The sequence below is a fragment of the Schistocerca gregaria genome, chromosome 9, assembly GCF_023897955.1.
Source record: "Schistocerca gregaria isolate iqSchGreg1 chromosome 9, iqSchGreg1.2, whole genome shotgun sequence".
NCBI classification, from domain to species: Eukaryota; Metazoa; Arthropoda; class Insecta; order Orthoptera; family Acrididae; genus Schistocerca; species Schistocerca gregaria.
The window spans coordinates 220,548,379-220,571,428 of NC_064928.1; the positions used below are offsets into that span (position 1 = coordinate 220,548,379).

At 41.2% G+C, this 23,050-nt stretch overlaps 1 protein-coding gene across 1 annotated transcript in view; it reads right to left on the reverse strand.

The window, feature by feature from the left end:
- The window catches only part of LOC126292009 (XK-related protein 7-like), a 55,462-nt gene that overhangs the window by 9,831 nt on the left and 22,581 nt on the right, over positions 1–23,050 (reverse strand). The window contains exons 3-4 of the mRNA XM_049985799.1: positions 20,293–20,507; positions 246–401 (exon numbers count right to left, since the gene is read on the reverse strand). Of these exons, the coding sequence (XP_049841756.1) occupies positions 246–401; positions 20,293–20,507 (371 nt within the window). The remainder of the gene's footprint in view (positions 1–245; positions 402–20,292; positions 20,508–23,050) is intronic.

Consider the following 23,050-nt stretch of genomic DNA (forward strand, 5'->3'; position numbering starts at 1 on the left):
GACTATAATAATAATAATAATAATAATAATAATAATGATGCCAGAGTTGGTAGTGATTTGTGTGTGAGTGCTTGCTTGGATAAATGAAGTGTGTTTCTCTCTCTCTGATGAAGGATGAGGCCAAAAAATTGTGTGTAAGTGTCTTAATTGTGTCTGTTTGCAACTTGGAATGTTACCTTTACAGTAAGACACAGTCTACCTTTTCTTACAAGGTTAATAACAATTAATAAAGAAAACAAACCTACCTGTAACCATAAAGTGCCAGAGGAACTGCATAACTGTTCCTTTCCACGTTATGTTCTCTTTATCTTGTTGTGCAAACCGTATTACTCTTTGATAGGAGGCCATAGACCAGCCCATGCTTAATATTGAACTTCCAAAAGATGCTAACTGACTGTAATCTAGAAAGAAAAATGTGCATTCAATGTTACTGAGCAGATATCTCACAATGAAATAAATAAATAAAGTGCATGTTTGATTCACAGAAATGTACTACTGTTTCCACATGATTGTAAAGATACATAGTGAACCAAAATTAACTCGAGTATGATGATGCACATGTAAGCAGACTGACAGAAAAGGGTGTAGTAAGAGGAGAAATAGACATTAATCATTTCTCAAAAGGAATGTGCATGAACTTGAGAAATATGTGCACAAGGAATATACAAATCTTTTTCTTTTCTGAAGTGGGGCTTTCTTCAGTTGTGCAGCATAACACCCACAGAGCTTACACGATAATCAAATACAGAGGAAATGTTAGTAACACGGAAAATTTACTTTTGTTAAGTCTGTCAGTTCAAAAAAGTCACAGATACCCAGTAGCAACACACTGAAGCACCAGTGGTCACTATGTACGAGTGACAGAGGGAAAATGTGTGCACAGAAACTTCCCGGATGCAATGGTTCGTCCCCCTCTCGGAACGTATCAAAGTTTGTCTCTCTGGCCAGCCAGCGAGTCTTCCTGGCATCAAGTAGTAGTAGTAGTAGTAGTAGTAGTAGTAGTAGTAGTAGTAGTAGTAGTTTTTTTTTTTGGGTCATCAGTCTAGTGACTGGTTTGATGTGGCCCGCCACGAATTTCTCCCCTGTGCTAACCTCTTCATCTCAGAGTAGCACTTGCAACCTACGTCCTCAATTATTTGCTTGATGTATTCCAATCTCTGTCTTCCTCTACAGTCTTTGCCCTCTCTACATCTACATGACTAATCTGCAATTCACATTTAAGTGCTTGGCAGAGGGTTCATCGAACCACAATCATACTATCTCTCTACTATTCCACTCCCGAACAGCGAGCGGGAAAAACGAACACCTAAACCTTTCTGTTTGAGCTCTGATTTCTCGTATTTTATTTTGATGGTCATTCCTACCTATGTAGGTTGGGCCCAACAAAATATTTTCGCATTCGGAAGAGAAAGTTGGTGACTGAAATTTCGTAAAAAGGTCTCGCCGCGACGAAAAACGTCTATGCTGTAATGACTTCCATCCCAACTCGTGTATCATATCTGCCACACTCTCTCCCCTATAACGTGATAATACAAAACGAGCTGCCCTTTTTTGCACCCTTTCGATGTCCTCCGTCAATCCCACCTGGTAAGGATCCCACACCGCGCAGCAATATTCTAACAGAGGACGAACGAGTGTAGTGTAAGCTGTCTCTTTAGTGGACTTGTTGCATCTTCTAAGTGTCCTGCCAATGAAATGCAACATTTGACTCGCCTTCTCCACAATATTATCTATGTGGTCCTTCCAACTGAAGTTCTTCGTAATTTTAACACCCAGGTACTTAGTTGAATTGACAGCCTTGAGAATTGTACTATTTATCGAGTAATCGAATTCCAATGGATTTCTTTTGGAACTCATGTGGATCATCTCACACTTTTCGTTATTTAGCGTCAACTGCCACCTGACACACCATACAGCAATCTTTTCTAAATCGCTTTGCAACTGATACTGGTCTTCGGATGACCTTACTAGACGGTAAATTACAGCATCATCTGTGAACAATCTAAGAGAACTGCTCAGATTGTCACCCAGGTCATTTATATAGATCAGGAACAGCAGAGGTCCCAGGACGCTTCCCTGGGGAACACCTGATATCACTTCAGTTTTACTCGATGATTTGCCGTCTATTACTACGAACTGCGACCTTCCTGACAGGAAATCACGAATACAGTCGCACAACTGAGACGATACCCCATAGCTCCGCAGCTTGATTAGAAGTCGCTTGTGAGGAACGGTGTCAAAAGCTTTCCGGAAATCTAGAAATACGGAATCAACTTGAGATCCCCTGTCGATAGCGGCCATTACTTCGTGCGAATAAAGAGCTAGCTGCGTTGCACAAGAGTGATGTTTTCTGAAGCCATGCTGATTACATGTCAATAGATCGTTACCTTCGAGGTGATTCATAATGTTTGAATACAGTATATGCTCCAAAACCCTACTGCAAACCGACGTCAATGATATAGGTCTGTAGTTAAATGGATTACTCCTACTACCCTTCTTGAACAATGGTGCGACCTGCGCAATTTTCCAATCTGTAGGTACAGATCTATCGGTGAGCAAGCGGTTGTATATGAGCGCTAAGTAGTGAGCTATAGTATCAGCGCAATCTGAAAGGAACCTAATTTGTATACAATCTGGACCTGAAGACTTGCCCGTGTCAAGCGATTTGAGTTGCTTCGCAACCCCTAAGGTATCTACTTCTAAGAAACTCATGCTAGCAGATGTTCGTGTTTCAAATTCTGGAATATTCCATTCGTCTTCCCTGGTGAAGGAATTTCGGAAAACTGCGTTCAATAACTCCGCTTTAGCGGCACAGTCGTCGATAACAGTACCATCGGCATTGCGCAGCGAAGGTATTGACTGCGTCTTGCCGCTTGTGTACTTTACATACGACCAGAATTTCTTCGGATTTTCTACCAAATTTTGAGACAATGTTTCGTTGTGGAACCTATTAAAGGCATCTCGCATCGAAGTACGTGCCAAATTTCGTGCGTCTGTAAATTTTAGCCCATCTTCGGGATTTCTCGTTCTTCTGAACTTCGCATGCTTTTTCCGTTGCCTCTGCAACAGCGTTCGGACCTTTTTTGTGTACCACGGGGGATCCGTTCCATCTATTACCAATTTATGAGGTATGAATATCTCAATTGCTGTTGCTACTATATCTTTGAATTTGAGCCACATCTCGTCTACATTCGCATAGTCAGTTCGGAAGGAATGGAAATTGTCTTTTAGGAAGGCTTCTAGTGACACTTTATCCGCTTTTTTAAATAAAATTATTTTGCGTTTGTTTCTGATGGATTTGGAAGAAATGGTATTGAGCCTAGCTACAACGACCTTGTGATCACTAATCCCTGTATCAGTCTTGATGCTCTCTATCAGCTCTGGATTGTTTGTGGCTAAGAGGTCAAGTGTGTTTTCGCAACCATTTACAATTCACGTGGGTTCGTGGACTAACTGCTCGAAATAATTTTCGGAGAAAGCATTTAGGACAATCTCGGAAGACGTTTTCTGCCTACCACCGGTTTTGAACAAGTATTTTTGCCAACATACCGAGGGTAGGTTGAAGTCCCCACCAACTATAACCGTATGAGTGGGGTGTTTATTTGTTACGAGACTCAAACTTTCTCTGAACTGTTCCGCAACTGTATCATCGGAGTCTGGGGGTCGGTAGAAGGAGCCAATTATTAACTTAATTCGGCTGTTAAGTATAACCTCCACCCATACCAATTCGCACGGAGTATCTACTTCGACTTCACTACAAGATAAACCACTACTGACAGACATAAACACTCCACCACCAATTCTGCCTAATCTATCTTTCCTGAACACCGTCTGAGACTTCGTAAAAATTTCTGCAGAACTTATTTCAGGCTTTAGCCAGCCTTCTGTACCTATAACGATATCAGCTTCTGTGCTTTCTATTAGCGCTTCAAGCTCAGGGACTTTTCCAGCGCAACTACAACAATTTACAACTATAATTCTGACTGTTCCTTGATCCAAGCACGTCCTGTAATTGCCATGCACCCTTTGACATTGCAGCCCACCCCGTACTTTCCCGTGGCCTTCTAACCTAAAAAACTGCCCAGTCCACGCCACACAGCCTCTTCTACCCGTGTAGCCGCCAGCTGAGTGTAGTGAACTCCTGACCTATTCAGCGGAACCCGAAACCCCACCACCCTATGGCGCAAGTCAAGGAATCTGCAGCCAATACGGTCGCAAAACCGTCTGAGCCTCTGATTCAGACCCTCCACCCGGCTCTGCACCAAAGGTCCGCAGTCGGTTCTGTCAACGATGCTGCAGATGGTGAGCTCTGCCTTCATCTCGTAAGCAAGACCGGCAGCCTTCACCAAATCAGATAGCCGCTGGAATCCAGAGAGAATTTCCTCAGATCCAAAGCGACACACGTCATTAGTGCCGACATGTGCCACCACCTGCAGCTGGCTGCACCCTGTGCTCTTCATGGCATCCAGAAGGACCCTTTCCACATCAGGAATGACTCCTCCCGGAATGCACACGGAGTGCACACTGGATTTCTTCCCCTCCTTAGCCGCCGTATCCCTAAGGGGCCCAATTACGCACCTAACATTGGAGCTCCTAACTACCAGTAAGCCCACCCTCTGCGATTGCCCAGACCTTGAAGGCTGAGAATGATCCTCTGAAACAGGGCAGGCAGCTGCATCTGGCTCAGCCCGAGACAGTGCCTGAAACCGGTTTGTCTGGCGTACCGGGGAGGCTTTCTTATCAGCCTCCGGGGACGCCTTTCGCTGCCTGCCACGCCTTGGAACGACCTCCCAATCATCCACAGGCGAGGGCTCAGCCCCACTGCGGGCAGCAACCAGGGCAACCACAGCGGCACACCGATCTGGGGACAGACGGGACGAGGTTGACATCCCCGTGATACCCAAGTCCGGCTCCCCACAGTGATGCCCATTGGCAACAGCCTCCAGCTGCGCGACCGAAGTCAGTGCCGATTGCAGCTGTGAGCGAAGGATGCCAAGTCAGCCCTCATCCGAACACAGCAATCGCAGTCCCTGTCCATTCTAATCGATGTTGAACAACAGTTACTGAAACACGAGTCTGTGCCTAGATAACGCAAGCTAAACACGCAAAGAATGTATCAACTAACCTGTACAAATGCCTAACGACTGCGCTACAATCTGCTGAATTTACGATTACAGTAACTAAAACTCGAAATTGCACCTCCTATACGAAACTCACACGCAATTTAAATAAGAATCTACCAAGTAAACACTAAAGTGCGATGCTACAACTATCAAATACTATAATACGCCCAAAATATATGAATTAAACAATGCAAGTACCCAAAAACACGCAAAGAAATTAATTATACTATCTAACAAATAAGTAAGCTAGGGTTATACGACTTGCTGCTGCAGCTGCTTATCCAACGGCGGCAGGGAGCACTCTACAGCTCCCTCTAGTACCATGGAAGTCATTCCCTCACGTCTTAGCAGATGTCCTATCATCCTGTCCCTTCTCCTTATCAGTGTTTTCCACATATTCCTTTCCTCTACGATTCTGCGTAGAACCTCCTCATTCCTTACCTTATCAGTCCACCTAATTTTCAACATTCGTCTATAGCACCACATCTCAAACGTTTCGATTCTCTTCTGTTCCGGTTTTCCCACAGTCCATGTTTCACTACCCTAGAATGCTGTACTCCAGACGTACATCCTCAGAAATTTATTCCTCAAATTAAGGCTGGTATTTGATATTAGTAGACTTCTCTTAGTCAGAAATGCCTTTTTTGCCACAGCGAGTCTGCTTTTGATGTCCTCCTTGCTCCGTCCGTCATTGGTTATTTTACTGCCTAGGTAGCAGAATTCCTTAACTTCATTGACTTCGTGATCATCAATCCTGATGTTAAGTTTCTCGCTGTTCTCATTTCTACTACTTCTCATTACCTTTGTCTAATGTAGAAATAACTCCCTGGTCCATGGGTTGCTGGATTGATGTCTTTGTGGTGGAAACAGATCTTCAGTATTTTTATTTGAATCAACCCCCACCCCTCATAAGTAGGTTTTCAGTTTTCTATTTAGTTAGCTAGTCAGTTAAAAAGTAGTCACTGAAAATAGCAGAAGTCATCCAACCTTTTTTATTCATTCTCCAGTGAATACTCAGATTGCTCCTGTGACAACCCTTCAGTGCCCAGAATTTTGAGAGTAGTAGATCATAAAGTGTTTAATTTGCAATTTCCTGCAACATTTCCTCTGAAGAGAAGGATGCATTGGTCCTCGGCAACTTTAAATCCTGTGCCGTTTTTTCTTCAACAGAAGTGAATACACAGCTAGGCATTCATTTCGAAAATGAGCCTGTTTCGTAGTATAGTCTTCTTCTGTCACAACTTCTTTAATTTTTTTAAATTCCTCAGCTCCAACATAATCTGATACAGCTGCCTCTTCTGTCATTTTAATGTTGTGAAATCCAAAACAATGTTTGAAGTGGTCAAAACAATAGTAGTAGTAATTATTAATCTCACTGGCTGATGCAGCCAGATATGGAGCTGCTGCTGCTGCTGCTCAGACTGCCTTAATTCTTGTATCCAGCTATGGCGTGAAGTGGTGGTCACTGCAAGAACAACATAGCTTCATTGCTAGGAAAGAAATTTTGGAGCATGGTAGTGGGGAGGAAAAGATTGGCACCAGGTATTATAGCTTAGTAGCATTCAGGCCACCTTACACCTATGTTCACAAAATGCAGCAATGTGAGATGATTTTAATAATGACAGTATAACAATTAGAGGCTTGAATCTCTAAACACCAGGTGTTAATGTGAACAATGATTAAAAGTGTGTTCAACAGTACTGAACTACAATGAATATATAAACCACTACGACAAATCCACAGAAATGAAAACCTACATTAAAAATGATGCCAAGTTTTAGTAAATCCTAGGTGTAATCCCAACTCTTTACATTCCAAAGGCACTACAATTATATTTGCAGGAGCTTTGTAAAAGCTTCACAACGGAAATGCCTCTTTTAAAGTAATCTATTAGATTCTCTCTGAGCATTCTTGAAATGGTACCTTACTTCCCCTACTAACACGATCTATCATTTCCCTTCAGGTAACTTCCAAGGAGAAAAAGAAATAAAACTTTTCTTAGAGCAAAGACATTCTCCAGTGACACCATTACTTCATAAGTAATTCTCTACACACAGTGGAGTATCTCCACAAATGTGATACTGACTCAAAGAAATTTTTCTGGTAGAACCAAGTATGTTATTCTTGACCACGAATGTTCAACAGAAATGAAAGTAGTGCCAGGTATGCCCTGGAAGTATAGTAAAATGTTCTGAATACCATGGAAAATATGACAGCTACACTAAAGCATTGGTCTGTGATGTTTTGTTGACTGTTGCAATTTATGCTGTCTAGACCACATGAAAATGTAGTATGTATTCTCAGGGAATATAAAATGGAGGATAGGTGATTTTGTTCTGACCGTACACTGACAAATTTAGAGAATTGATATTTGATGCTGGCTGTACAGCAATTCCTCTACCTTCATCATATCTCACATAATAGCTGTGAGGATAAGATAAGAGGGATAGCACATATACAGTCATTTTCCCTCCAACATGCAAATGAAACTGGACAGTAAAGTTGCCCACAGTTGAAGGTGGGATGACAATTGTGACAGCTTGAGAACAAGCAGTGATAAAGGGAATATTCAACTTTTGCCTGTCAAATTAATTTATTCGACACAAGAAAGATTTCAGACAGATAGGATTATATTATTGACTTTTGCTTTAGTAGCAAAATTTACATATGTATGTGGTGCCTTATCAGTCATACCCAACAGAACAGACAACACACAAATATATACATTTCTGTATGAGAGCGACAGCTCCTTGACATTTGTCTCAGTGTGGATCCACTAATATCGTCCAAACTCCTACAGGAATCAACAACTTGCAAATAGAGGGTAAATGAACAAGGGATACTGCACTGCAGCATGCAATAAGTTGGAAATTTATATCAGTCAGGGCCTGCGTCTGGATGGCCGAAGTGGTTAAGGCAACTACTCGTGAGAAGCGGTAAATTCAGATTCGAGTCCGGTCTGTCAGAAATTTGCAATTTTCACAATTGCATTATCATAATGCCCTGTGTGACTGGAAGTCAAATTCCCATCCATCCCTTCCCTTTCTTTCCCCATTCTGTATTTCACATTAGTACAAGAAGTTACTCTGTTGTGAAAACATGCCTTGTTATGGAAACAAGCATTTGGAACACTAACACCTATAGTAGGTCCTGTTACATAGGGATTCATTTTCTGTGTTTTCACATACGTGCAATTTTATTTTTACCTTCATCACTGCTATTTGTTAACACTACCTGGAAGTAGTAATGTGTTACATATCTCAACATGCATCTTCTGTCATGTTTGCCGAGATGAGAATCATCAGTTCAGATCAGTAGAGTTGTGAATTGCACTTGACAGGTTCTGTAGGAAAAAATGAAAGAAAGTGTGGCTGCCGCGGGAAAGAAGTGTGTATGAAGGTCGTGTTCATTAGAAACAAGAATAGAGATTTCGGACTGCTGTACAAAAGGTGGGTGTGATGTAGACATTCAGCTTGGAGAAAATGCTAAGCCACTGGATTGAGCAGCATAACAAACAGCACATGCATCTCTCTGTAGCAGCTATTGAGGCTGAAGACAAAATGTTGTATGCAGATTTATCTAAAGAAGAGACTGTTCCAGCACGTTCCACGGCTAGTCCAAATTGTTTTGTCCTCTTCAAACATTGTTTTGGATTTCACAACATTAAAATGACAGAAGAGGCAGCTGTATCAGATTATGTTGGAGCTGAGAAATTTAAAATAATTTAAGAAGTTGTGACAGAAAAAGACTATACTACGAAACAGGCTCATTTTCGAAATGAATGCCTAGCTGTGTATTCACTTCTGTTTAAGAAAAAACAGCACAGGATTTAAAGTTGCTGAGGACCGATGCATCCTTCTCTTCAGAGGAAATGTTGCAGCGGATTGCAAATTAAACACTTTATGATCTACTACTCTCAAAATTCTGGGCACTGAAGGGTTGTCACAGGAGCAATCTGAGTATTCACTGGAGAATGAATAAAAAAGGTTGGATGACTTCTGCTAATTTCAGTGACTACTTTTTAACTGACTAACTAAATAGAAAACTGAAAACCTACTTATGAGGGGTGGGGGTTGATTCAAATAAAAATACTGAAGATCTGTTTCCACCACAAAGACATTAATCCTGCAACCCATGGACCAGGGAGTTATTTCTACATTCAAGGCATACTATCTGCATAAAATTTTATTCGATCTCATAGAAGATGCGATTTGGGTGACAAACTTACCATCAAGATTTTCTGATCTAATATTAACGTGATGACTAATGTTATCACAGATGTGTGGACTGACATCACTCCAAAATGTATGAATGGTGTATGGACGGCACTGTGCCCTGAAGTGCATACTTAGCACGATAGATTGGCTTCAGTGATGTCAACAAAAAGAATGTGTGTGCTCTCCTAAAATGTCACTGTGAGGATCAGAGCAATGAAGATTTGAGAGTTTTCATTGAGAATAGTAACAAAGAAGAAACAGAAGTCGACAAACTCCAGCCTGTTAGAAAGTTGACAAAAAAGAAAATGGCCAAGTCTTTCAAATTGATCGACACTGCAATGCTGATTTTTGAGGAACAGGATCACGAAGGAGTAAATAGTGCAATAGTAGAGAGAGAAGTTGAACATTCTCTTAAATGTTACAAAGAGTTCTGTCATCAAATGGCAAAGAACACTCCACAGCTCACAAACATTTATATGGAAAACACTGTGGCAGTTCAAATGAATAACAAGCACCTAGCAAGAACACCACACCTACAAAGAATCTACATGTGAAGAAATTCATCACGGAAACTGAATGGACTGTACCATCATCAAATTTTTCTGATGTAGATGATCTAGAGGCTATTTAGGATGTAGGCTCAATTAAAATAGTTTCAATGTATTATTGTGTGTTTCATTGTTAATAAGCATATAAATCAATTACTAACAAAGAGATAGAGGGGCAGGCCAGTACAGCTCAGTACAGCCGATAGAAACACAAAAAAACAACCGAAAATTTAAGTTCCTAGCTTTCGGAATAAATGTTCCTTCATCAGGGAGGAGAGAGGGGAAAGAAACGGAAGAAGGGAAAGTGGATTTAGTTACTCACAACCCAGGTTATGAAGCAACAGGGAAAGGAAAACAGGGAGGGCAGCAAGGATGGAGGCATGGCTGTCAGAGGGAAGCCAAAGATATTCTACTGTAGGTACTGTGCCAGCTTCAAACCAAAGAGGATGCATACAGAAGTAAAGAGGTGTATAGTATAAAGATGTAGGATGAAAAGATGCATGAATGGCTAAAGAGGAAAGGGAAAGAGGAGAAGACTGAAGAGAAAATGGGAGTGAGGTTGTTTAACATAGGTTCAGTCCAGGGGGATGGCGGGATGTGTTGGAGTGCAAGTTCCCATCTCCGCAGTTCAGAGGGACTGTTGTTGGGTGGGAGAAGCCAAATGGCACATATGGTGTAGCAGGTTCCTAGGTCCCTAGAATTATGCTGGAGGGCATGCTCCGCTACTGGGTATTGGACATCTCCTAGGTGGACAGTTCGTCTGTGTCCATTCATGCGCTCAGCCAGTTTAGTTGTTGTCATACCAATGTAGAAGGCTGTGCAGTGCAGGCATGTCAGCTGCTAAATGACATGTGTAGTTTCACACGTGGCCCTGCCTTGAATTGTGTATGTTTTACCAGTAGCGGGGCTGGAGTAGGTGGTTGTTGGGGGATGCATGGGGCAGGTTTTGCAGCGGGGTCGGTTACAGGGGTAGGAACCGCTGGGTAGAGAAGGTAGTCTGGGAATATTGTAGGAGATGTCCAATACCCAGTAGCGGAGCATGCCCTCCAGCATAATTCTAGGGACCTAGGAACCTGCTACACCGTATGTGCCATTTGGCTTCTCCCACCCAACACCAGTCCCTCTGAACTGCGGAGATGGGAACTTGCACTCCAGCACATCCTTTCATCCCGCCATCCCTCTGGACTGAACCTATGTTAAACAACCTCACTCCCATTTACTTTTCAGTCTTCTCCTCTTTCCCTTTCCTCTTTAGCCATTCATGCATCTTTCCATCCTACATCTTTATACTATACACCTCTTTACTTCTGCATGCATCCTCTTTGGCTTGAAGCTGCACAGTCCTTAACAGTAGAATATCTTTGGCTTCCCTCTGACAACCATGCCTCCATCCTTGCTACCCTCCCTGTTTTCCTTTCCCTGTTGCTTCATAACCTGGGTTGTGAGTAACTAAATCCACTTTCCCTTCTTCCCTTTCTTTCCCCCCTCTCCTCCCTGATGAAGGAACATTTATTCCGAAAGCTAGGAACTTAAATTTTTGGTTGTTTTTTGTGTTTCTATCAGCTGTACTGAGCTGAGGTAAGTACTGGCCAGCCCCTCTATCTCTTTGTTAGTAATTGTTTCACATCTTTATATGAGATTTTCCATTAATTAGTTAGATCACCTATATGGTCCACATTCTTCATTGTTTTGTCTCTTTTGTTAGCTATCACTTACATCTGTCATCTAAACACTTTCTCTTCTTCAGTGTTATATATATATATATATATATATATATATTTTTCGTCACCAACTGTGCTAGTTTCATTTGCCTCCTATTGTCTTGTTCCGTTTATAGTCCACTTATCTTTTTCTATTTATTGATTTATTTATTTAACATTCCATCATTTAACATTCCATGGTTTTAACATTCGTTATTCGCTGTTTTCCAGCCACCAATCACTGCCAACAATCTCTTACACACCTATCAGTATCATCCAATTCCCTCGATTTCGTGTTGCTGGTGATATTTTTGTGCCATTGGCTATCTTTCTCTGCCACAGGAAACATTTTATGGGACATTTCTGCGACACCCGCGAACTTTTTTGCAGCACGTGCGAACTTTTTTGCGCACACGCGAATTTTTTTGCGGCACGCGCGTTGTTTTTTTCGCTACTCGCTATCTCTGTTTTTGAGCAGCGTGTGTTCTTTTTCCCCTGATCTAGACATACTTGCTTGGTGTAGTCAACTTTTTCCGTATTTTTCTTATTTGGTGGTCTTTCTTTGGTATTTAACATTACCAACACAATTTCTTTCTTTCTCGCCCTTCCTTCCGTGTTTTATTCCTTCTTATGATTACTATTTTAACTTTAGTTATTTAATTTCCCTACCCACCATGTACCCTAATCCTATACCACATTATTTACATTCATTCCGGAAACATGCATTTACCGTAGCCAAACTGCAATCCCACATACTTTTCCTCCGTTCCTGCTTAGCCTTTGGAATTACCCCTAAAGGACTTACCTTAAAAGTTCCCATCTCTGGGTGCAATTCCTCCTTCCACCAATCTCTCCTGGACTTCCAGAACCTTCAATCCTTAGCCCTTACCCAACTTGTCCTGAATCTCTACACTACTTCATGTAACCACCACTCCCAACAGCTCCTATCTCTCTTCAAAGTCCTCCACCTCTCAAACCCTTGCTTGGAGAACGCACTCAGGAACATCATCCTAGAAGCCAGCTGCAAACTTGAGTCCCATATCACACACCACCTGAAAAAACTATCCACATTGCTAGTGCAACACCTAAGAAGTGGGGTCCCTCTCCCTATCCCTCACAAACACCAACCACAACAGAACCGTCAACAAACCCGCCTCATAGCCAACAAACCTAGCCTAGCCACCCTACTCAATCTCCCCGTCCCAGCACATACCCCACACAGACCAAATCTCATCTATAACCACAGTCAAATGCCACATATCACCAACCCCAATTCAGTTCTAAACCTCTCATCCAGATCCCTCTCTCCTCCAGAGACATCTGTTCTATCAAAAGGCTTAACCTTTAGCCCCACACCTAAATTCAACCACACTGCCCTGGTTAAAGATCTCCTCTCATTCATCTGGAACCTCAACTGGAAATATCACTTCACTACCCAAACACAGCCCCCAAATACTAGACCCAGTGTTGAACCTTGTCTAGATCAGTTCCGACCGCCTTCTCAAAGGGATCCTCCTCCCCTCCCCCAAAACCATCCCTTGCAGACATTTCAGGAATTCCTCACATCCAGTGTTGCCTCCCAGTCCTCCTTGAAGAACATCCCGACAACCCCCAACATCACCCCAGCTGAATCTCGTTGCATTAAGCAGCTGAAAACAGACCGCTCTATTGTAATCCTTTTGCCGGATAAAGGCTCCACAACTGTGGTACTTGACCGTGTGGAGTATGTGGCAGAAGGACTGCGTCAACTCTCCGACACCTCAACCTACAAAGCTGTTACCCAGGATCCCATTCCCTCCATCCAGACTGAGCTGCAGAAAATCCTAAAAATCCAAGGTCCCTCACAAGGCCTCACAACGGCTTCCATAGACTTACTCACTCCACCTGAGCCACATACCCCTACCTTCCACCTATTACCCAAAATCCACAAAGAGAACCATCCTGGCCGTCCCATTGTAGCAGGCTTCAAAGCCCCAACAGAACGTATCTCAGCTCTGGTAGACCAACACCTCCAACCTATCACCCGCAGACTCCCATCCTACATCAAGGACACAAACCACTTCCTAGAACGCCTCAAATCCATTTCCACTCCTCTCCCACCTGAAACCTATCTTGTCACCATAGATGCTACATCCCTTTACACAAACATCCCACACACCCATGGTCTCTCTGCCCTTGAGCACTACCTCTCCCAACGCCCACCCGAAGATCTTCCAAAAACCTCATTCCTTATCACACTTACCAACTTCATCCTCACCCATAATTACTTCACTTTTGAAGGCCAGACCTACAAACAAATCAGGGGAACTGCCATGGGAACCAGGATGGCTCCGTCCTATGCCAACCTCTTCATGGGCCACATGGAGGAGGCTTTCCTGAAGACCCAACAGCTGCTTCCCCTGGCCTGGTATAGATTTATAGATGACATCTTTGTGGTCTGGACTCATGGTGAAGAAACACTCCTTAATTTCCTCCATAACCTCAACTCCTTTTCGAATCTGAATTTCACCTGGTCCTTCTCCAAAACCCAAGCCACCTTCCTGGATGTTGACCTTCATCTTGTTGAAGCTCACATCCACACCTCTGTCCATATCAAACCCACCAACAAACAACAGTACCTTCACTTTGATAGCTGCCATCCATTCTACATCCTTCCCTACAGCCTAGGTATTCGTGGCAAACGTATCTACTCCAGTGACGAATCCCTCAACTTTCTCAGGTCAACCCCTGAAATGAGATCATCCCTTGACAAAATTCTCCCCACACCACCCAGAGTTGCCTTTCGTCGTCCCCCTAACCTCCGTAACATCCTTGTTAAACCCTACAATATTCCCAGACTACCCTCTCTACCCAGCGGTTCCTACCCCTGAAACTGATCCCGCTGCAAAACCTGTCCCATGCATCCCCCCACAACCACCTACTCCAGCCCCGCTACTGGTAAAACATACACAATTCAAGGCAGGGCCACGTGTGAAACTACACATGTCATTTATCAGCTCACATGCCTGCACTGCACAGCCTTTTACATTGGTATGACAACAACTAAACTAGGCTGAGCGCATGAACGGACACAGACGAACTGTCCGCCGAGGAGATGTCCAATACCCAGTAGCGGAGCATGCCCTCCAGCATAATTCTAGGGACCTAGGAACCTGCTACACCGTATATGCCATTTGGCTTCTCCCACCCAACACCAGTCCCTCTGAACTGCGGAGATGGGAACTTGCACTCCAGCACATCCTTTCATCCCGCCATCCCTCTGGACTGAACCTATGTTAAACAACCTCACTCCCATTTACTTTTCAGTCTTCTCCTCTTTCCCTTTCCTCTTTAGCCATTCATGCATCTTTTCATCCTACATCTTTATACTATACACCTCTTTACTTCTGTATGCATCCTCTTTGGTTTGAAGCTGGCACAGTACCTACAGTAGAATATCTTTGGCTTCCCTCTGACAACCATGCCTCCATCCTTGCTACCCTCCCTGTTTTCCTTTCCCTGTTGCTTCATAACCAGGGTTGTGAGTAACTAAATCCACTTTCCCTTCTTCCGTTTCTTTCCCCTCTCTCCTCCCTGATGAAGGAACATTTATTCCGAAAGCTAGGAACTTAAATTTTCGGTTGTTTTTTGTGTTTCTATCGGCTGTACTGAGCTGAGGTAAGTACTGGCCAGCCCCTCTATCTCTTTGTTAGTAATTGTTTCGCATCTTTATATGATATTTTCCATTAATTAGTAAGCATATAAATCTTGTATTAAAATGAATTTCAGGAAGACGGTAATGGTTACTTTTCATAAAAATACTAAGAAACACTGCTATTTTAAACTTAATTTGTGAATGTACAAGAACCTAATCATTTATTTTATGTAATTCGCTAATTTGGCATATGTGGCAGTTCCTCAGAACATAACAACTATTCTATATAATGAGGTTTACCTGTACACCTACATCAACATTTACTTACATATCTGGATTGACAGAGGGTACCCTGCACTACTACGAGTCAGTAACTTTCCTGTTCCACTCACCAATGGAGTGAACAAAAAACAACTGCCTTCATACGACTCACGATTTCTCTAATCTTGTCTTTGTGATCCTTATGTGTAATTTATGCTGGCACAGGTGGAACAGTTCTACAATCTGCTAAAAATGTCAATTCTCAAATATTTCTCAATAGTGTTTTTGTGAAAAGATCATCTTCCCCACAGTGATTTCAATTTGAATACACAAAGCCTCTCTTGATACTCTTTATGTTGACTGAATATAGCAGTAACAAATTTAGCAATATGCCTCTTAACTGCTTCATTGTCCTCCTCTAATCCAACCTGGTGAGAATCCCAAGTACTCTAGCAGTATTCAAGAATGGATAATTGCACTGGATTTCTGTATTTCATCCGCTTTATAGATCAGCTATGCTTTCCCAAAATTCTCCCAATAAACAGAAATTGAACATTTGCCTTCCCTATGTTTGTTCTTATTTGCTATTTCCATTTCATACCACTCTGCAATATTACACTTAGATATTTCATGAATGTGACTTTGTAAATCAGCACACCACTAATACTATACTGCGAAATTTACAGTCATTTTTCCTACTTGTCTGATTTAACTTAATTTTTTCTGTATTTAGGGCAAACTGCCATTCGTCACATAAAATAGAAATTCTGTCTAAGTAATCCTACACCCTTCTACAGTTAGCAATGACACTTTCCCATACACTTACACTGTTTTCAGCGAACAGTTGGTGGCAACCCTGTCCATCAGATCATTCATGTATAAAGATAACACTAGCAGTTCTATCAGACTTCACTGGGGCATTCCTGACAACACAATTGCCTCTGATGAACACTTGTTGTCCAGGACAAAGTGTTGGGTTCTATTACAAGAAGTCTTTGAACCACTCACCTATCTGGAAACCGCTCATAGACTCTGACCTTCATTAAGAGTCTGCAATGGGGCACCACGTCAGATGCTTTATAGAAATGTAGCAATCGCGAATTTGTCTGTTGCCCTTCAACCATGGTTTGCAGGACATGATTTAAGAAAAGGGCGAGGTAAGTTCCATTTGGGAGATGCTTTCTAAATCCACTTGTGGACAGAAGCTACTCCATCTCAAAGAAATTGTTTGTATTTGAACTTAAATGTTTTCAATAATTCTGCAGCAAACAAATGTTAAGGATGTTGATATTGTAATTTTGAAGGTCCATTATTTTACCCTTCTTATATACAGGAGTCACCTGCACTTCTCTCCCGTCACACAACTTTCTACTGGGTGGGAGTTCCCAATAAATATAAAACTACGTGAAGAGCCAACACTATAGGGTACTCTTGGTAAAGTCAGACAGATTCCATCCGGATCTGGTGATCATTTGTTTTCTGCTCTTCCAGTTGCTCCTCTATGGCAGAGATGCTTGTTAATTACTATATCCTCAATAAGGGAGTCTGTGTGACAGTCAAATGAGGGCATGTCTGTATAACACTCCTGCATTACTAATTTCTTAAACCATTCTTTGATGAACAAATTCATTCAATGGCTGAAACTGAATTTTTTTTAAATTGCTGCTTCAAAAGATCAGTGTTTTGATAATACTGCTAAAAATAGCCTCCTCACCAATATTGTACAGTGGCTTTTGGAACATAGCTGTATGCATAGGTACTGAAAGAACCGTTCACCTGTTCACTGCCTCCACACTTGCAATTCATCAATATAATGATACATATATAATAGAGGGAAACATTCCATGTGGGAAAAATATATTTAAAAAGAAAGATGCTGTAACTTACCAAATGAAAGTGTTGGTATGTTAATATAGACACACACACACACACACACACACACACACACACACACACACACACACACACACAAGGTAAGTCTTTCCGCTCACGAGATTGGAATGACTCCTTACCCTCTCCCTTAAAACCCACATCCTTTCGTCTTTCCCTCTCCTTCCCTCTTTCCTGATGAAGCAACCGTGGGTTGTGAAAGCTTGTAATGTGTGTGTGTGTGTGTGTGTGTGTGTGTGTGTGTGTGTGTGTGTTTTTTGTCTCTATCAACATACCAACACTTTCATTTGGTAAGTTTCAGCATCTTTGTTTTTAGATATAATGACACATATATGTGCATCAGAGAGAAGGGCAAAAAAAGAAAAGGGACAAAAGTAGTAATTTACGTAGTGACCAGTATGTATAAATCCTTATTGTTATAACAACTTTTCCGCGATAGCTATAGTGAAATAAAAACACACACATATTCATTAAAATTACAGGAGTATGGAGCAGCTGCATGGAGAGGTACTACCAAACCTGTCAAAGTTCTGATTTGGTTTTAAATGATGTTCACCATTGGTTGCATTCAAGGAACATTTATGCTTAAGAGGTTTACAAACATAGGAGAGTCAATTAAATTTCCCAGTGACAACAGAATTTTGCACATAAAATATTACAGCGATACAGGAAAAAATGGTATGCATTTCAGATACTTTCATCTCTCATGACTTAGTGCATAAGGATTAAATCATTGGGTGTATACAGGAAACTTCTTCCAGAACTTCACTGTGCATTATTCAACTTAAAAAGTAAAATGCAATGTTTATTTTAAAAAAGCAAAAGAACAGTAATTATATAATGCTCCCAGTAAAATATCCATAAATGCTACACTATTGTGTCTCTTTCAGCCACAACACACAGTAAACCAACAGTAAAAATCATTGCTTATGTCCATCAGCAGATATTTAACCACAGCTGTAATGTATGTCCTGTTCATTCACTCACAGTAACACTATGTATATAGCAAGGAAGGGGTACGCACACACACCAAATCATTTCTGAATCCACACAAAAAGATATTTCATGCTTTGATGTCACTAACATAATAAGATGATGTGTCAAATCTTGGGAATTACAAGCGTTTTACTGAAAGTTGTGAGCAATGGTTTGTCATGAATGTAATTCTTACAATGTAATATAAATGACAGCATTATCATAATACACAAACTTTACACTATGTGGTGACACATTGTAATGTCAGACTGTTCCCAAGAGCAGAAGTCCTTATGCTATAGTAAAAAATAATTGTCCATGTAATCATTATTGCATTAGCACCAAGTGAGAGCAGAGAAATTGCTTATGCTGGCTCCCATGTTTTGCCAGATATATCATTGAAAGAAACAAGATTAACTAAAATAGAATAAAAAAGCAGAGTTTGAAATCTCTTAGAATGCCGACATGTTTAATGTTTACTGGAAGGTCCAATTGTACACGTAGTATTGTTACATTTTAAGCACCGAATTACTACAAAGAAAAAATATACAGTAATATAGAATTTTACGTGTGAACTACATTATCTATATTAATTAGAATTCTGATTTCTGTTCAAGATCCACACATCAGCATAAGCCAGATATAACACTGTGATGAAAATTCCTATTATCCTTCATTAGCTTTATTTACACAATGGCAGACACTGGCATTTCATGATGACAGAATGCCACCTTCAAATTCTTTAAGTGTGCAGATGGATATTTGCACATTTGTGTTAGCAGTGGTGGAAGACACCTAGATGGGAACTCTTTCATTCTAAATGAGCCTCACATTGGTTGACATCGAACTGCTCCGTAGTGCACAACACAGAAACAGTTGAATAGTCCTTTAGAGATGACGTAAGTGTCACTTTCAATGAAATCTCAACAAAACTTGTAATAGAACATAAGCAGTATAGGAGAGAATTCGAAGCTCAGTTTGGAAGGAGACTGCTTTTGGCGAGTACTGTGACATGTAATGAAAGTTATTTCAATCATTACGAACCTGAGTGAAAGCACCAGAGTATAGAATGGCACCTTTGGATTCGCTATTACAAAAGAAAGTGAAGAGAGTGCAGTATGTTGGTAAAGTTATGGGCACTATGTTATGGGATGCAGAGGGTTGTATTCTTGTTGGTTGCTTTGGAACTTCTCAGACTATATGTGAGGGCATGCTGGAAACTAATGCCTCCGAATATTTTTACATGAAAACTCTTAAAGCTTTTTTTAAATAAAACAAGCATTGTTAACACACTAAATTTTTATTCTTCATGTCCACATATTTACTTCTCAACATAGTCACACTGGTGACAAACACATTTCTCCAAATGAGAGACTAGTTTGTTGATACAGTCACTGTAGAACATCTGACTTTATTGACTGAACCGCAACCTCACGTCTGCTTGCTTTGCTTCTTCACTATCAAACTGAAGTCACTGATGGTGTTCTTTAAGTTTTGGAAACACAGTTGTCCACTGAGGTGTGGCGCGCGCGCGCACACACACACACACACACACACACACACACACACACACACACACACACACAGACAGACAGACAGACAGACAGACAGACAGAGAGAGAGAGAGAGAGAGAGAGAGAGAGGTATTCCTCCATTATGAGCATGAACAACCCAACATTGCACGTTCCTGATGCCAATACAATCATCAGTGTAGAGAACTTTCCTCCTCCTATGGATTTCAATTGGAGTCACATTTTCGGCAATTAGAAACTTGATTACAGCATGTTATTTCTCATACACTGACACAGTTATGTTACACATTGCCATGTTACAATTAGGAGCCATCTAGTGGCAGAGGGTTGCAACTTTTGTCAGTGTAACGAAAAAGTCAGCAAAGTAATAATGATTAAAATATAAAAAAGCAACTGTTCCATAAAATCTTACACGTAAAAGTTGAAACTGCTTTTGTTCTTGTTAGAATAATAGTTGCCTGTAGAACCTGTTGAGGTGCTGCTTCCAAGAAGCATTCAAAGAGACGCAGAAGGGCCGCATCCGAGTCCTCCTTCACCATTAGTTCGTAATACTTCCGCTGGTTTATGAAGTCTTTATCTTTCTCTGCTTTCCACGATTGCAAAGCATACATCAGAACATCGCAATGTCTGGAAATGTTGAAAACACCAGTCAATATATAAATTTCTATGGTAGACGCAGTAAAGATAATACTCAAAATTTCGTAAGATAATGACAAAGATGGGTGTGTTCAACCTGGCAACACCAGAATAGGCTTTGATCCATGATAACGCTGTCAACAGTACACACACAGAGAGGGAACGGAACAATGACAATATTTATTAAATTGTGGTGAAAGCAATAACATACACAGCAAGGGCCTGAAGATGGGGGCATGTGCTTCACCCCCCCCCCCCCCCCCCCCCCCCCAAACTCAAGAACAAAAGATCTTTGCAAATCAGACTTGCATCCTGTCCTGACAAGACAGGCAGACTTATCAGTTCAGTATCTGAAGAAAGTTACAACATGTGATTTATTTACCTGTTTATAACATGTGACAAAACATGCAGGAGTTTAACTTGTAACACTACATTTACAATTCTGTGATGCTCAAATTAATAGCAAAATACTGTGGATTTAAAATATGCATATTCTCAAGTGTCAAATCTGAATTTCATAAGACAGTTAGTAGCACAATACTTTAATCTTTCCCTTCCCCAATTTCATGATTCAGTCCTGGGCCATATGGACATTTACCTATAATCCATTTCTTTGTTTTCACTTCAACTTTTTGCCCTCTAACATGTTGAGTGCACTGGGTGATGAGTTTTACCAAACTATATCATCCTTAATATTTCTGAATTTAGATACGAGGTTACTTCCATAAAGCATATTGACTGTGTGTTACCTGATTACATACATGACAAACTTGAGGTTTCTATACTGCTGTCCAGTAGACTCTATTCATCATATTCTGTTCATTTGATCCACCACGCTGAAAGTACAATTACACTGGGTTTTTGAGAGGTTAACCATTAGCGAGATTTTGTGTTTGCTCCATCAACTTTTGAACTTCCTTATGAAAATTACCTGGATATTTTTTACAGTAAAGACCAGATGTACAATAACATATGTGATGATGACAGGTTCATTACTTGGAAGATCATTTGCACAATACAAGGTGTCCCTCTCAAAAGAGGCCCCACAAACGTTTAGCAATTCCGTTGAAATTGCTCTGTGTAATTTGTGACGTTTGACAAAGGAAGACTGCATTCTGCAACATCATTTGACGCAATAGTGTGTTTCTGCATGTCGCTGTTGCCGGAGTTCAGAATTCACTGTTTAGTGATAATGTATCACTATTCTGTCTGAGAGCACGTATTTCTTTTGAAACAATGTTGGATTACTCGTTTCATGAAGACATGTCAGTGAATATTTGTTGAATGGTTTGGTAACCAGCATATACCATTTAAATGCTGCAAGATGGAGAGCAGTGGAACAGTGTTTTGAATCTACACAGCAGGGTATGGCCGCAATTAATGGATGAAAGTGGCTGACATGAAAGAATGACTGTTGGCCTTTCCTGCGCGTTTGTTTGATGTTTATCTCAGGAATGTGGAATGTCGTGGAGCACATGTCACAGAGCTGCCATTGGTTTCAGAAATTTGTGGCTTAAAGGCCAGGAATATTGCAGGACACATTGTTCAGTGATGAGGCATGGTTCCACCTCTCTGGGTATGTACACTCTCAGAATACATGTTCGTGGTGAAATGAAAATGCACATGCACGGGTTGAACAACACCTGCATTCACAAAAGATTGGTGTGTTCTATGCAATATCACAGTGTTGCGAACCAATTTTTTTTTTAATCTACTGTGACAACTGCAGTTTACGTCAAAATGTTTCGGTAATTTGTGAACCAGTTAGGCACTTAAGAACTTACCCTTGGATGGTACCAGCAGAAAGGTGCCACATGCCACACATTTCGAGTGACTGTGGCTGAGGTTGAATCATTTTTTCCAGCAGAGTGATTTTGGAAAGACTCTGGCCCCCAAAGGTGATCTGATTTAACACCACATGACTTTTCCTCTTGGGTGGAATAAAAGGCAAAATCTACAGTAACACACAATACAACTTGGAAGATTTACAAGAAAGCATTATACGTGAAATCCAGGCAGTGACACCAGAGGTTTGACCGCAACATTCAAGTTGGTTGGTTGGTTAGTGGGATTGAAGGGACCAGACTGCTACGGTCATCGGTCCCCAACATTCAAGTCTGTAGCATCGTGTTAAACTGTGTTTGCAAGTCGAGTGCAGTCACTTCCAGCACCTTGTGTTATTCACCTCAATTTCTCCATGAACAGTATTACAAGTTCATTTCATTTCCTGATTTTTATGCAAAGCCTCGTTAACTGTAACTTAAACAAAAGTTTGTGGGGCCTTTTTTGAGAGGAACGCCCAGTATCTTGCAATAAGAAAAGGTCCAACTATAAAGCCCAATGACACACCGAATTTTATGATCCTCATGTCTACGATGGTCCCACTGTTTTTACAATGCTAGTGCATTGCTGCTCATTTATCAAATATGACTCATGTAATGTCATAAGTTCTCCACTGAGATCTTCATCTGCATGTTTTGAGAGAGTAGTGTAACATGGTGTACCTACTAAAAAGCTGTGTTTATTGACTAGTA